At 41.5% G+C, this 16,573-nt stretch overlaps 1 protein-coding gene across 2 annotated transcripts in view; it reads right to left on the bottom strand.

Annotated features, from left to right (window-relative positions):
• gak (cyclin G associated kinase) overlaps nucleotides 1–15,024 on the bottom strand; it is a 180,278-nt gene extending 165,254 nt beyond the window's left edge. For both annotated transcript variants that reach the window (XM_084329893.1, XM_084329894.1), the window contains exon 1: nucleotides 14,711–15,024. In XM_084329893.1, the coding sequence (XP_084186019.1) occupies nucleotides 14,711–14,852 (142 nt within the window). In that variant the 5' untranslated portion in view covers nucleotides 14,853–15,024. The remainder of the gene's footprint in view (nucleotides 1–14,710) is intronic.
• Nucleotides 15,025–16,573: the final 1,549 nt, after the last annotated feature.

Here is a 16,573-nt window from a genome sequence, read left to right as displayed (position 1 = left end):
TGGTAACTACGTCTACGAACATTGTACATATGTCTAAACTGAACACTGTGACCTCTTTTTTTACTTCTAATTTTTACTATGTCTTTATTTCATACTTATCTTGTCATGCACAGTCTCTGGAGCGCAACAGTAAGAAGCATTTTGTACAAAAGTATTCTGTACTTCTGTATGACAACTATTAAAGAAACTTGAATTATTAAATGACAATTGCGCGTCATTGAAGGTCCGCGCCAGTCTTTGTCTATTATGAAATGACAATTGCGGATTTCTGATTATTTTCTAAATGGGCGGGTCTTAGGTACCGAAATGTGGCACTGATTGATCTAACGTGAATCGTTACTTGGTAAATGGTTGGTAATACCGACGTAATTCGATCGGTACCCATAAAAGTAGCGAATTCGGTACCCAACCCTACATAACGGTGGTATATCAGGGGCCCATTTCTCTATTATTTCCCGTATCAGAGCATGTATTTTTTTCTGCCTTCTGGACCTTACTGATTGCAATCTCTCCACCCTTTCTCTCACTGATTTCAAATCATTCAGCACCACATACATAATGTCTCCCATCTTCTCTAATTTATTTACTACTGTTCCTTTAAGTCCATCTAACACAATTTTAAATCCCTGTTAACCGTCATTCTTTCCTTTAATTTGCCCTAGGCCCTTTAACTCTAGCTTTTTGCCTACAGCTCTTCTCTCTAGTATGCTAGTTAGTCTCAGTACCATGATCTACATCCCCTCCTACAGAACTTTCCCCCTCCTCCTCAGTGACAGGGTTACCGATGCCAACTGTGTTTTCTACCTGTTGCTGGACTGGAATACGGCCAATCTGCACTCCCTCTACCAAGCATTTCTTCCTTCCCTGATGTATTCTGATGTACTTTCTGCCACAAGGACAGATCTGGAGCTTCTTTCCCTCTACCGCACATACTACGGTGATTATTATATGATAATTATGTGATTATTGTAATAATCACACACTGCGATTTTTGCATTGTAAATGAAAGCAATTTGATCTACCTTTTCGTTTTGTTATGTTTTTTGTCCTATTTAATTGATGTCACTGTTACAAGGCCGATGAGCAAAGACAAAGAACTTCACTTCTGTATGCTGTACAGTAGGAATGATGTGACAAATTAAAATGTCAATCTCTGCGGTCAGGTGGCGTAGCGGAGATTGTGCTCGTCACCAATGCAAGAGGCTGTGGTCTCGACTCCCGGAGAGTCAGCATTGCCTTGGCTCGGGCTGATCGCTATACTAACTCGTTTGGCTGAGTTAGGGGGAGGGGAGCCGTGGGTGGGTCCTGGGCGTTGTGGACAGCGACCCCTACAGTTCGGTCGGGGCGCCTGCTCAGCGAAGGTAGGATCTGGTGAGAGGTAGTGCGGCCTCCCACACGTTACACTCTCCCAGTGAGAATCTGCGCGGCCAGGCTGGCTGCCGGCTGGCTGCACATGCATCGGAGGAAAGCATGTGACAGTCTCCGGCCTCTCGGACCAACAGTAGGGGAAAGTGAGCAACAACCAGGAAGGGGGTTGGGAATTGGCATAACGACTAACAGTGGGATGGGAGAAAAATCGGAAAAAGGAGGGAAAAAGATAATTAAAAAATAAATAAAAATGTCAATCTCAATACAGAATCGAAGATGTAACTTCGATTATTTTATGATAATTACTACTGACGTTTCAAAGCCCAAAAAGGTCAATACTCCTTCTCTTCCTTAGGTCTCTCATTTCTCCAACCTTAGCTCTTTCACACCGGCAGGGCTCCATGCCGGTTCCGGAACCCAATTTTGAACCGGCCGGCGCATTCAGACCGAAAATGAATTGGTTCGGAACCTGAAAAGTTGCTTCTCAGCTGGAACGTGGAACCAAAAATGTTTTGGTTTTTCCTTGCAAACCGTGACATCCTCAGTGGGCGTGTCATATTCTAGGCTGTGAAGACAAGCGAAAAAACAGGAAGCGACAGAAGGAAGGAGACAGCGACTGACCACAATGTCAGTGGAAACAAAATGCTTGGTGGCGATTTGGGCAGAGTTCCAGGAAAAGCTAGATAGTAGTACCAGAAAGAGCAAGATGCAGAACTTGTGGAAGAGATGGCCATGGCTGGGTTCACTAGAACGTCAGACCAAATAAGTAGTGATGTCAGGCGATAAAAAAAAATGTATCTAATTAATTACAGGATTTGTAATTAATTAATCTAATTAATCGCATTTTAATCGCATAACCATTTTTAACCTGATATTCTTCTTCTTTTTTTAACAAATGTTTTTTATTTTCTCTTTTTTTACATGAAACAAGACAAACAGACTAATAATCAACAATAACTCACAGGACAATAACAGAAATAATAATAACAATAATGACAGTCCGTTAATTAAATCAGAATGAAAATAACCCTAACCCTAACCCCCCCCTCAGGACCCCCACGTGGGCTATACATCCACTACTTCATTAAACACCAGAAAACTCCAAATGTATATGCGTTCCTTTATCTTATCCACCACAGCTACCCAGACTGCGATGCTGGCTTCATTAACACCTCAAATCCGCGCAGTAGATATCTCTAGATAAATCACATCGAGATAGGTGAGGATCCATACCTTCGGGCACATTTTATCCGGTTGAATCCAGCGTGACGCTATCAACTTTTTGGCAGCTGTAAGACCTGCCAAAATGAGTCTCTTTACATGTACAGAAGTTGATAACTGAGAAACATCATTCAACAACAGTACAGAAGGCAGTGTCAGTATGGTCAGAGATAAAATCTCTGATAATTGAGTGGTAACATTTTCCCAAAAGGTCTCAACAGGAGGGCATTCCCAATACATATGCATATATGTACCAATAGCACCGTTTGAACACAAGGAGCATCGAGAGTCAGGTCTGAGACCCATTAGGTTCAATCGTCTAGGGGTCAGGTAAGTCCTATGAACAAAGTTAAGATTAATCTGTTGGTGATCTGGGTTGCGTGATGAAAGCCGAACATTTTCCCAGACTGCCTCCCAATCAAAATCTACCTCCAGCTCTGGGATATCCTTCCTCCAAACCATGTCTAGGGGAAGGATCTTATATGAGGACGTAAGTAAGTGGCGATAAAAGTCAGAGACGAAGCCTCTCGACGTCTCCTTGTAATAAAAGAATATTCTATAATCATATTTCAAATGGCATGTGTCCGGATGGCAGAATTCAGTACTGTATCTACAAAACCTTCTGTTTAATAATCTTCCATTTATTCATTTGCTTAGATTTTTCAGGTCTGGTAAATTTTAGCATGGTGTTATTCACAGTTAAAGATAAAAAAAAATTGATATTCTCATTTGGTTCATTACAATTTACTCAAGCCTAGTAACAGACGACAGTATTTCTGACACTGGGAATACATCCATAGATGTCCCTAGAATCAGATACCAAGAACATGCAAATGGACCATATTAAAAAAAAAATCTGTAAATGTGTATTCTACGTTCTTATGGAATGAATGAGATAAAAAAAAATATTTAAAAAAATTATAAAAAAAAGATGAATTAATTTTGAGTAAATTTTCATAACGTGATAATTTGCTGTGTAATTAATTAATCTAATTAACACGATAAACTGACAGCCCTACAAATAAGTAATACATATTTTTTTTAACTGTGCGATCCACCATTTTGCCGCCTGAGTAACGCCCCCCATTGATGACGGAGGACAATGGAACTTTGGTTCTGCTTAAAACTGGTGTGAACGTGTATGGAAGCAAATGAGTGACAGAAGTATTTGAATTTTATCAGACACCGAATTTATAGTATTGAAAATAATTACTTTGAAAACATGTATCTGAATTTTTTTCAGACACCGAATTTATAGCATTGAAAATAATTACTTTGAAAATCATGTATCTGAATTTTTTTGCTCCGAATTTACCTATGTGAAATAAAAATTCAGTGTTTAAAATTCAATGTAAAAGATTCGAATGCATAATAAAATTCAATGTAAAAAAAATTCGATGCATAATTGCGGTGGATAAAATTCAATGTAAAGAATTCGATGCATAATTGCGGTGTATAGAATTCAATGTAAAAAACCATCATCCGGGCTACCCAGACAGGATAAGCAATCGAGCCTGGATGCAATCAAACTGACTTCTGGCCTATCACTGCACGGCTTTGTCAGTCATGTGATCACACCAACCCGGGAGAAAGATGGCGGTATATATACATACGGTGGGGAGAGAATATATACATACGGTGGGGAGGAGACTGTACATTAGGAGGGGGTGGGTGGGTGGGAGAGAAATACACATAATTGGGGAGAGAATATATACATACGGTGGAGAGGAGACTGTCACTGTACATTAGGAGGGGGTGGGTGGGAGAGAAATATACATACGGTGGGGAGAGAATATATACATATGGTGGGGAGGAGACTGTACATTAGGAGGGGGTGGGTGGGTGGGAGAGAAATATACATATAATAGACAGTCTCCTCCCCACCGTATGTATATATTCTCTCCCCACCATACGTATATTTCTCTCCCACCCACCCCCTCCTAATGTACAGTCTCCTCCCCACCGTATGTATATATTCTCTCCCCACCATAGGGCTGGGCGATATAACGATAAATATTGCGATATATTTTAATAATCGATATCGGGGGAAAAAACGAAAAAAAATAATATCGTTTTTTTTTGTGACCTGCAACATGGCAGTTTTAAAACCAGAGACAGTGGACAGACTTGTCTTTCTAGCCTGCAACTTAAAGTAATGGCTTTGCTTGTCCAAATGACAATACTGACCAAATTGAGATTTATTTTTCTCTTGTCCATTTATTTTGTTTGCTTTCTAATTTAAAATACAGTTTGAAACCGTCTGTACACAGTAGGCTATGTGTGCTAGCAGAGCTAGACTCCAGTCACGAGTCACAGTGCACATGTGCGGTAGTTTGTCCACCAAAAAAGCGCCAAAAGATAGAAAAGAAACTAGCAGAGCCAGAACTGTTCAACTCCCCTGGAGCCACAGCCAGCAGAGAAGCCGGTTTACTTTAGCTTTTAAACCAGCTGCAGCCTGAGAACTGGAGTGTGAGGGGATGTAACACTAAAGATGGCGGCAACGACAAAGAATTGCTGCAAAATAAACATACCTGTAAAAGATCTGTTGTTTATATAAAAAGAATTATAATAATTACTTATAACAATTTTGATAATTATCGATATCGAGTGATATGATAACATTATCATATCGTTATCGCGATATCATTTTTTGCCATATCGCCCAGCCCTATCCCACCATATGTATATTTCTCTCCCACCCACCCCCTCCTAATGTACAGTCTCCTCCCCCACCGTATGTATATATTCTCTCCCCACCGTATGTATATTTCTCTCCCACCCACCCACCCCCTCCTAATGTACAGTCTCCTCCCCACCGTATGTATATTTCTCTCCCACCCACCCCCTCCTAATGTACAGTGACAGTCTCCTCTCCACCGTATGTATATATTCTCTCCCCACCATATGTATATTTCTCTCCCATCCACCCACCCCCTCCTAATGTACAGTCTCCTCCCCACCGTATGTATATATTCTCTCCCCACCGTATGTATATATACCGCCATCTTTCTCCCGGGTTGGTGTGATCACATGACTGACAAAGCCGTGCAGTGATAGGCCAGAAGTCAGTTCGATTGCATCCAGGCTCGATTGCTTATCCTGTCTGGGTAGCTCGGATGATGTTTTTTTACATCGAATTCTATACACCGCAATTATGCATCGCATTATTTTTTTTACATTGAATTTTATCCACCGCAATTATGCATCGAATTTTTTATATTGAATTTTATTATGCATTCGAATTTTTTACATTGAATTTTAAACAGAATTTTTTTTTCACATAGGTAAAATTGGAGCAAAACAATTCAGATACATGATTTTCAAAGTAATTATTTTCAATGCTATAAATTCGGTGTCTGAAAAAATTCAGATGCATGTTTTCAAAGTAATTATTTTTAATGCTATAAATTCAGTGTCTGATCAAATTCAAATACTTCCGTCACTCATTTGCTTCCATAAACGTGGGCTGGTTCGCCAGAAAGCACCAAGGTTCTGAGACTCTAGAACGGAGCCAGAGCCAAAACTAGAACTGTGTCTGTCTGAAAGCACTACCTGTGTCTAAACCAGTGGCTGTCATCCTGGGGGTCGGGACCCTAAAGAAGAGGGTTGATCAATACATGGTCATGCTTATAATCTTTGATATAGATGCTTTTTTCCCTATTAAATAAACAATATTTTATGTCTAAAACTCCTCCTCCAATCATTACTCAAATGAAATAGCCTGGAAAGGTTAGTCTCTGTAACGCATAAAGAATTGAAAATGTAATCGAATCATGACTAGGGGTGGGAATCACCAGTTTCATCATGATACGATATGATATCGATTCTTTGGACAACGATACGATATTTGCCGATATCACAAAGTCTCTCACGATACAATACGATACGATTAGATTCAGGTGCCTGCGATCGATATGAGATGATATCATATGCCCATTTAACACAATCGGTAACATTTAGATCAACAAAAAAAAGTAATGAAAATATCATTTGACATTTGTATTTTTGAGCTCTTCCAGACATTTAAAGGAAAATCAATCTATTGTTTTTAATACAAATAGACCTCCTGTTCACTGTAAAGTGCCACGTTTTTATATATTGAGCTTTAAACTTTAAGCTACATTTTTTGGAACTCAAAACTCACAACCTCCCTCTCCCAAACCGTTCCTACAACAATTTGTTGATGTTGCATGATCATGTATAGGCCTACATTTATTATGTATTATATTGTTTATGTTTAAATAACATTTAAACATCAAACTCCTCTGACCTCATCTTGTCTTTCCAAAGACGCGCGCACACACACACACACACAGAAAGGGAGAATGCTATGCTGTAACATCTACACACACGGAGCTACTGCTGTTGTTCTTGGGCAGATATGAGACTCGCCACAGGATTTTCAAAATAAGAGTATCGATATGAATCGATCTTATTACATCGCATCGATCCGATTCGATTGTTGATAATTACATCGATGTATCGATCTGGATCGATGTATCGTCCCACCCCTAATCATGACCAGATTTATTTTTTGTATCGTTACCTCTAATTACTTTAGATTAATCATCAGCGATATTAGGTGAAATTCCCCATTATTGATAATAATTCATCGTTCTTTAATCAATCAGGACTCACACACACACATACACACCACACACCACCACTGAAACTTGAAACTGGAAACACACACGGCAGCCTTCCCCCATCAGTCCATTTAGCAGTAGGGATGGGGATGGGAGAGAAAATTCTTTGCTGTGACGGTTTTGATATCGCCACGCTGCCTCCAAAATCGTTACAAGAAATTGTGTCGGAATTTTGTTTGTTTTTGGTTAAATATAGATAACCAGCTATGTTTTGTACATACATTCAACATGACAGGAATTTGACATGGTCCACTGTTCAAATAAATAAATCGTTAATATTGAATCGCAACAAGAATTGCAATGCATATCGAATCAGCACCCAAGTATCGTGACAGTATCTAGTGGGGACTGGAGACATGCGTATAGTCCCAGTATCGTGACAGTATCTACTATCTAGAGGGGAGACAGGCGTATCGTGACAGTATCTAGTGGGGAGACATGCGTATCGTCCCAGTATCGTGACAGTATCTAGTCGGGAGACATACGTATCGTCCCAGTATCATGACAGTAACTAACTAGTGGGGAGAAGACATGTGTATCATCCCAGCTCTAACTAGCCGTAGTCTCTGAAGCACAGAACCTGTTTGTTGAGACAAAGATCCTCAGGCCAACAGATCTGTCACACCAGAGAGAGAGAAAGAGAGAGAGAGAGAGTGCATGCGCGTGTATGTGTGCGTGTACCTATACTTACAGTATTATAAGTGTTGAAACATTGGAATGCCTTTTGTGATCTAAATCCTATGTACACAAATTGAATTGATGGATCCAAATAAAAGCATTCAAAGTGTGTGTGTGTTTCTGCCTTCTTTAGAGCGGCCCAGTCAACTGAGACGAGGGCACGGTTACCATGGCAACGGTAAATCAATGACCAGGTGAGGCGGGTCTGAATGAAAATCTAGAGTTTCACATCCTGCTCCAAGGTGACACTTATCATTTCAATGGGATTTTTTTCATCCAATCAGGCAGGGACAATTTAAATGACAGGTCTGGCTACGTCCCAATGAGGTCAGGTCTGGCTATGTCCTGAAAGAGGTCAGATTCATATTGTGACGTAGGGCTGGGTATACCGAATATTAAAGGTATAGGCCTTACCGTCAAGTAGTGATGCACGATATATCGGCCGCCGATATAATATCGGCCGATATGGCAGTTTTTTTACACATCGGTATCGGTCCGATATCAAGATAGGGCCGGTATAATTTTCTTTTTTATATATATTTTTTTTAATCTTTTCTTTTTTTTTAACATGTTTTGGCCTTAAATAGTTTCAAAATATCAGTCATTTCTGAAAATACGTTACAAAAGTTTAAAAAAAATTTTTTTTTTAAAGTGTTTTGGAAAATAGCTCTTTATTTGATTATCATAAAAAAGTGTTTTCTATACAGAGATATCGACACCGGTAAATATCGGTATCGGCCAGAACAGCAATATTAATATCTGTTATCGGTATCGGCCACAATTTTCACATCGGTGCATCACTACCGTCAAGGATCCATGCAAAGGAATGGATTTTTACTATATCGTCGTCCACAATACATACTGTACACATATTGTAGAGAGAATACATGTAGCTGTTTAATAAAAAATAAAAATAAATCCTAAAGCAATATTAAAAAAGTACAACAAGATAGATAATTTTGAATGAAACAGCACTGTGACTATTACATTACAAGATAGACATAAATGGACTGCATTTATATAGAGCTTTTATCCAAACTTACTTACTTCTTACTTAGGCCCATCGCTCCCAATGGAGCATAGGCCATCTACGACTTTTCTCCATCCAACACGGCTTTGGGCTGTCCTTTCTGCCTCCCCCCAGGTAGTTCCTTGTCTCTTGAGCTCCGCCTCAGTGTCCCGCCTCCAGGTGTTCTTAGGCCGCCCTCTCTTCCGCTTCCCTTGGGGATTCCAAGTCAGGGCCTGGCGTGTAGTACTGGTAGCCGGTTTCCTCAAAGTGTGGCCTATCCATCCCCACTTTCGTCTCAGGATCTGCTTCTCCACTGGTTCCTGTCTTCCTTTCAGCCATAGTTCCTCATTCTTGATTTTGTTTGGCCACCGGATCCCAAAGATGCGTTTCAGACAGCTGTTTATAAAGGTCTGTATCTTCTGCAATGTTCTTTTCGTCATTCTCCAAGTCTCTGAACCGTAGAGAAGGACAGATTTGACATTTGAATTGAAGAGCCGCACTTTGGTTGTCATGGCGATGTCCTTGGAGGACCAGATGTTCTTCAGAATGATGAATGCTGCTCTGGCTTTGCCTACTCTTGCTGTGACGTCGCCATCTGTGCCGCCCTTCTTATCCAAGATACTGCCTAGGTAAGTGAAGGAGTTGACTTCCTGTATGGATTCATCACCTACTGTGACTGTGTTGTTGGTAGAGGTGTTGATCATCATTAGGTTGGTTTTCTTCCTGTTTATTCTCAACCCAGTCTCAAGGGATGTAGTTGCCAGCTTGGTTGTCTTGTTCTGCATCTGGTTGTAGTTGTGTGACAGGAGAGCCAGGTCATCAGCAAAGTCGAGGTCATCCAGTTGTGTCCATAGGGTCCACTGTATGCCGTTTTTATTTCCTTTTGTGGTGGTCTTCATAATCCAGTCTATGACTAGAAGGAATAGAAAGGGCGATAGGAGGCATCCCTGACGCACACCGGTCTTGACCTCAAAACTCTCTGACAGTTGGCCTGCATGTAAAACTTTGCATGATGTTCCTTGATAGGTGTTTTGAATCAGAGTGATGATTTTCTTTGGGATACCATAATGCCTCAGCAGTTTCCACAGAGTCTCTCTATCCACACTGTCAAAGGCTTTTTCATAGTCTATGAAGTTTATGTATAATGGAGAGTTCCATTCGATGGATTGCTCTATAATGATGCGCAGGGTGGCGATCTGGTCCGTGCAAGATCTGTTGCTCCGGAAGCCTGCCTGCTGGTCTCGAAGCATGGGATCCACAGCAACACTCATTCTGTCCAGTATAATTCTGTTGAGTACTTTTCCCGGTACTGATAGAAGCATTATTCCTCTGTAGTTGTTGCAGTTGGTAAGATCTCCCTTTTTTTGGTAGCTTGATGATGATTCCATCTTTCCATTCTTCTGGAATCTTTTCTTCCTCCCAGATCTTGGTGAAGAGGCTATGAAGCATATCTACCGCAGTCTTCAAGTCGGCCTTGATGGCTTCTGCTGGTATTTCATCTGGTCCTGCAGATTTTCCGTCCTTTGTTGAGATAATAGCTTTTTTTATCTCTGCTTTGCTGGGTTTATCACAGTTTATTGGAAGTGTTCTCTCCGCTGGTGTAATGTCCGCTGGCTCTGTCGGGGCTGGTTGGTTCAGTAGTTCTTTGAAATGTTCAGCCCATCTTCTCCGTTGGTCCTCTGTTGTTATAAGTGGGTTTCCCTGTTTGTCTTTTACCGGTTTGTCCGTTTGTTGGAACTTGCCTGCTAACTTCCTAGTGATCATATAGAGGTCTTTCATGTTGCCTTGCCCTGCCGCTGTTTCTGCTTGTTTGGCTAAGTTGTCTATGTGATCTCTTTTATCCTTCTTAATGCTACTCTTCACCTCCTTATTGGCTTGGGTGTATTCTTCCTGTGCCTTTGCTTTTGCTGATCTTGTTTTGCTTGTGTTCAGTATCTCTTTCCTCTCCTTTCTTTCTTTCAGTTTCTGGAGTGTTTCCATTGAGACCCATTCCTTGTGTTTTGTCTTCTTCTTTCCCAATATTTCTTTGCAGGTGTCCAGCCACAACGTCTTTGTGTGCTGCCATTGAGTTTCTATGTCCACATCTGTGTCTTCATCCTGTTCCTGTAGTTGCTGGTACCTGTTGGTAAGGCTGATCTGGAATCTACTCTGTATTTCTTTGTTCCTAAGAAGTCCAACGTCATATCTGGTTCTTGCGCCGGTGGTTGTGGCATACTTCTTCAGACGTAGTTTTATGATCGTCAGCACAAGATGATGGTCTGATGCCACGTCTGCCCCTCTCTTGACTCGTACATCTTGCCATGACCTCCTGAACTTTCTGTTGATGCATATGTGGTCTATTTGATTCTCCGTAACTTGATCTGGAGATCTCCATGTGGCCTTGTGGATACGTTTGTGGGGGAAGATGCTGCCTCCTATTACCAGTTGGTTGAGGGAGCACAGGTCTGCAAACCTTTCTCCATTTTCATTCATCTGCCCCAATCCATGTACGCCCATGATGTCTTCGTAGCCTATGTTGTTGGCTCCTATCTTGGCGTTGAAATCACCCATGAGGATGGTGATATCTTTTTCTCTCCGTCTGTCCAGTACAGCCTGCAGTTGTTCATAGAAATTGTCTTTCTTCTCGTCTTCGGTGTCGTTTGTCGGCGCGTAGCACTGAATGATGGATAGTCTGATGTTGTCCTTCTTAGTGGTGAACTTGGCGGTGATGATTCGTGGGTTCACCGGTTCCCAACCAATGAGAGAGCGCTGTGCCTCCGGAGCCAGCATCAGGGCCACCCCTTCCGTGTGTGGGGCGCCTTCTTCTGTATGACCGGAGTAGAGCACCATCTCCCCAGATGCCAATCTCAGTTGTCCTGCTTGTAGCCACCTTGTCTCACACAAGCCCTTTTATCCAAAGCGCTTTACAATTTATGCCTCACATTCACCCACTCATTCACACACCAACAGCGGAGACAGGCAACCAATCATCAGGAGCAGTTAGTCTTTGCTCAAGGACACCTCGACATGCTCCCCGGGAAGAGTCGGAATCGAACCGGGAACCATTCAATTACCAGACCACCTCTTGAGCCACTGTCGCCCATAATAAAATAATGTCATATCGCATTGTCATTTTTACTTGAACACCAAATACTGTCAAATACCATTATACTGTCTAAACCAAGACAAATTATCTTCAATCTCGGTCATAGTAATCAATGCCAAAATCACTATTGCAACGCTTCATTTTCTTTGTTGTTGCTGTTGTTGTTGTTGTTGTTGTTGTGCCTACATCAACATAAGAGCTTGTAGAAATAATCCAACATTAATTTGAAATCTATTCTTCTCAGACAAGGACATCTAGTCGTCAGAACTTTCAGAACCTTACCCTGTCGCTCTCGTTTACCCGCCACATTGAAAATTTGCATGTGGGAAAAATTAAGCTTTGATTATTTGCTGAGAAATTACTACTGAAGCTTTGAAAAATGTAAATCAGGAGAGACAGCCCTATCGGCATGGCGACCATATCGGTATCGGACCATATTGGTATCGGATGACATAGATATTTTTATTTATCTGCATCTGTCCCATGAGCAGAACTGGGTAGATCAACTGATGAGTATCTCTCTCTGTCTAGCTGTGCGTGTTTGTGTTTTTTGTTTTGTTTTTAGGATATCTGTCAGTGTGCATGTTTGTTTGAGTATCTCTGTCTAGCTGTGCATGTTATTGTGTTTCTTTTTGTTCGATTATCTCTCCATCTAGTTGTGCGTGTTCAAGTTTTTTGTTTGTTTTTATTACCCCTCTGTCTAGCTGTGCATGTTTTGTGGGGGGTTGTTTGATCTATCTGTCTAACTGTGCATGTTTTTATTTGTATTTACTATTTAGTATTATTATCTCACAGTTTTGTGGGGGGTTTGTTTGATTATCTCTCCGTCTAGCTGTGCATGTTTTTGTGTTTTTTTTTTTATTATCTCTCCGTCTAGCTGTGCATAACACTGTGCAATAGTGCTCACCATTTATTTATTTATTCAGGCTGACCTTCATTGTTTGTTGTATTGTTTGTCCTTTTTTATCGCTTTCTATTGTCTGTCAACTGACTGAGCTACTGGATACCTGAATTTCCCCAAGGGGATTAATAAAGTATCTATCTATCTATATATCTCCATCTATGTTTGTGTGTTTTTTGTTTGATTATCCCTCTGTCTAGCTGTGCATGTTTTTGTGGGGGTTTTGTTTGATTATCTCTCTGTCTAGCTGTGCATGTTTTGTGGGGGGTTTGTTTGATTATCTCTCCGTCTAGCTGTGTATGTTTTGGTGGGGGGGGGGGGGGTTGGTACTTTGCACATGAACAACAGCACTGAAACAGATGGTATAAAACAGAAATAAAGACAGTATATTCTCCATATCAGTGATCAGCCATAACAGAAAAAAGTGATGGGTTATAACTTATTACAGTAAGGTATACTGTGGTTGATATACTGTGTAAGAACAGCCCCTGGAGGAGGAGATGAGGGGAGTTGAAATCCCTGCGCTTTGGGTTTTTATGAAATTACCACATACATGCTGAAAACGACCTCCCAAAATTCACACTTCACAGGATCAGAAAAACAACGGTCTGCCCTGAGAATAACAGAGCTGTTGTAAGGACGTGCTTTTATTTTGTTTGTTCATCAAAGGTGAATATGGGCTGGAATTATGGGCTGACTGATATCCATCTGTCTAGCTCAAAATTGGCCCCTCCATAACATTATTGTTGGCCATCCAGGGTTCCAGAGAATTATGAGATATTATGAGATATACTGTTTAGTCTATTTTGATGCAGTTTAATACTTTGACTATTAGAATATATAAAAAAGGTAATTGGCTAAATGATCAATGCCCAGTGCATTATTTGACCAAGCATGGCCCACCACCCCATGTTACATTTCAGTCCTTGGTCCTCCATGTCAAAATGTGTTACAGCCCTGGCTCTATTCCCTGTCCCGGCGGTCTGTAATATATACTGTTTGTATACAGACAAATACTGATGACTATTTTGGCTTCAGACATGGCCTAACAGACATGGCCCCCCCTAAAATAAGGGGCAGGTAAAATGGCAATTCCAAGGCAACAGTATGGAGGACAAGCAATTAACCCACAGGAGTTCTTCCAGGCCAGTTCCATGACAGGAGATTAATAGGAATTAAATCATTTCACAGTGAATATGCTGATTTGTGTCAACATTCAAGCTCTGTGGGTGAATTCAAGCGCCGTGGGTGATGATAGCACCATCTCTCTCTCTCAACATGTAACGTAGATGTTTGGAGAAGAGAAGAGGCAACCCTTTTCTACATCCGCCACTGCTGGATAAAAAGGGACGTATTGACCCCCCAAAACACTGGGGTGTTTCCAGTGGGCCCCGTGTTTAGAGTAAACACATGTACCGTGATGAATACCATATCCTGACCAGTAACAAGCAGCGTTAGCAGCAACGATGCTTCCATTTAGAACAGCTTCAGAGATGCAACACTATGGAAAAACTGGACCAAAACCGGGACAGGTGTGGAACAAAAAATGTTCTCCAACCCTCACGGTTACAAAAACAACAATGCGGGGAAACACACAGGGAAATGGCAAGCTAGCAGACTGATGTTTACTCGGCGAGTCATGCCAAACGTTAGGTCAGTGCTAGCTAGTGCCACTGCTAGCCAATGCAACAGAAATGACAGGTTAGATGATGCTATACGTTAGCCGTGTAGCTCGCCTAGTTAACGTTTAGCCAGCGTTAGCCTCGCGAACACTGATGATCACGAAGCCAGCAGCATCTCACCTTCCGCGATCACCCGTTTGATCCTCAGTTTCATGTCTCCCAGCTCCACGATCTGTCCGACGAAGTCGTTCTGGTCCCGGCTGGCCGCTCCGAGGGAACCGGGCCCCGCTAGGAAATCCAGAGCCGACTGGAACAGGGACATTTTGTCCTGCCTGCTCCGTCAGCTCAGAGGCTGCTTTTTCAGGCTTTCAATTAAACCTTAAACGTTGTACCCCAACCGTTTTGGAAGTTAAACGGCACTGTTCTTCAGTTAAAAATGAACGCGGATGGTAAAACGATTAGATTGTCCTCAGCAGAAACTACCATTCTCTTCCTGCTGCTGCTGCCTGGGCTGATAGGCCGCCGCCGCGTTATTTCTAAACCTAGCCGCATTTCTGGCAATACGCTCTCTGATTGGCCGACGCCTGTTTCTACACTGGTTAAGATTAGGCACTCTTTCGAAGTTGGTTAAGGTTAGAGTTTGTCTTAGAGCATGACGGCAAGTTCTTTCGACGGTTAAGCTTAGGCACTCTTTCGAAGTTGGTTAAGGTTAGAGTTTGTCTTAGAGCATGGCGATAGAACGCCAGGTAGTTTGCAGGCTGTTCGACGTGGAAATGGGCAAAGACACAGCTCGTCACGCGATTGGGCAAACGCGTCAGTGGCCAATCAGAGAGCGTCTTGCCAGAAATGCGGCTAGGTTTAGAAATAACGCGCCGCCGCCAGCAAACAACCTACTTCCGTGACAGGTGCTGACGTCACGTAGGCGACTGAGGAGTTCACTGAATGTTGAAATATTTTATGTGTTTGATGTAATGCTATATTTTAGTCAATACAACTAGTTATTATTTTTTGGGGAAATGCCATGGTTGGAATGGTCAGGAATGAAGCTATGATGAATTGAAAATGGGGGACCCTGATCCTGATGTAAACGAAAGTCTTTCTCTGGTCTGCATCCCCTCGTATTGTACCCATTCTGCAATCTGTTAATAAAATGTTCAATCAATCAATCAAGCTAACTTCCCTGCACATTATTAATTAATTTAAGCAATAGAGCACAGTTGTATCTAATGTTAAAAAGCCATTAAGATCTTTACATTATTAAGCGAATATAATATGCTGCATGACACACTCTTATAAAATCTAATATTTAATCTTTGTTTTTATTTTATTTGATGTGTGTCTCTGTGTATATGTTTTTTAATGGAATACGTACAATAAAGACAGTTGAACAAATAATAAAAATATGTTTGGTTATTTAATTAAAAAATATGAATATTTGCATCGGAAAGAATAAAGGGCCTGTTTTTTTGGGGGGGGGGGGGGTTGAAGATATCAGCTGCTGCTGCTATTATGTTGTTCTCTCCGATCCTCTTACCTTCAACAATGGGAACATAGGGGACGCCGATCCGTGGCAAGTATAACAAATCATATTAATATTACAGATTATTAACGTTATAATTATTATCAGTGTTGTATCAGTGTCAAAATACTTCCCAAAGGTCAGTGAATACCACGATCACAACACCAGAGGGAGCTCCACAAATCATGTTAAACCCAGATTCGGGTCAAACAAGGGACTAAACACGTTTAGCAATTATGCCACATCAATGTGGAACGCCCTACCCAAAGCTGTAAAGGAATGTGAATCACTACCCACTTTCAAAACCACTCTCAAAGAACACCTACGGGAGACTGCAATTCGAAACTGGCCCCTGTAAATGTCCTAACCCAACCCCCTCCAATGTACAGTAAATTACCAAGTATGGTCTTGTCAATATTCCAATGTACAGTTTTGCTTGTACAGTTGTACAGTGTCCTCCACCCACCCACCCCTCCTACCCACCGCGTACCCCCCCCCCCCACCCCACCCACCCAACCACCTCC

Source organism: Notolepis coatsorum, assembly GCF_963971535.1.
Source record: "Notolepis coatsorum genome assembly, chromosome: 1".
NCBI classification, from domain to species: Eukaryota; Metazoa; Chordata; class Actinopteri; order Aulopiformes; family Paralepididae; genus Notolepis; species Notolepis coatsorum.
The sequence above is the reverse complement of the archived record's forward strand: the minus strand, read 5'-3'. Positions and strand labels throughout refer to the sequence as shown.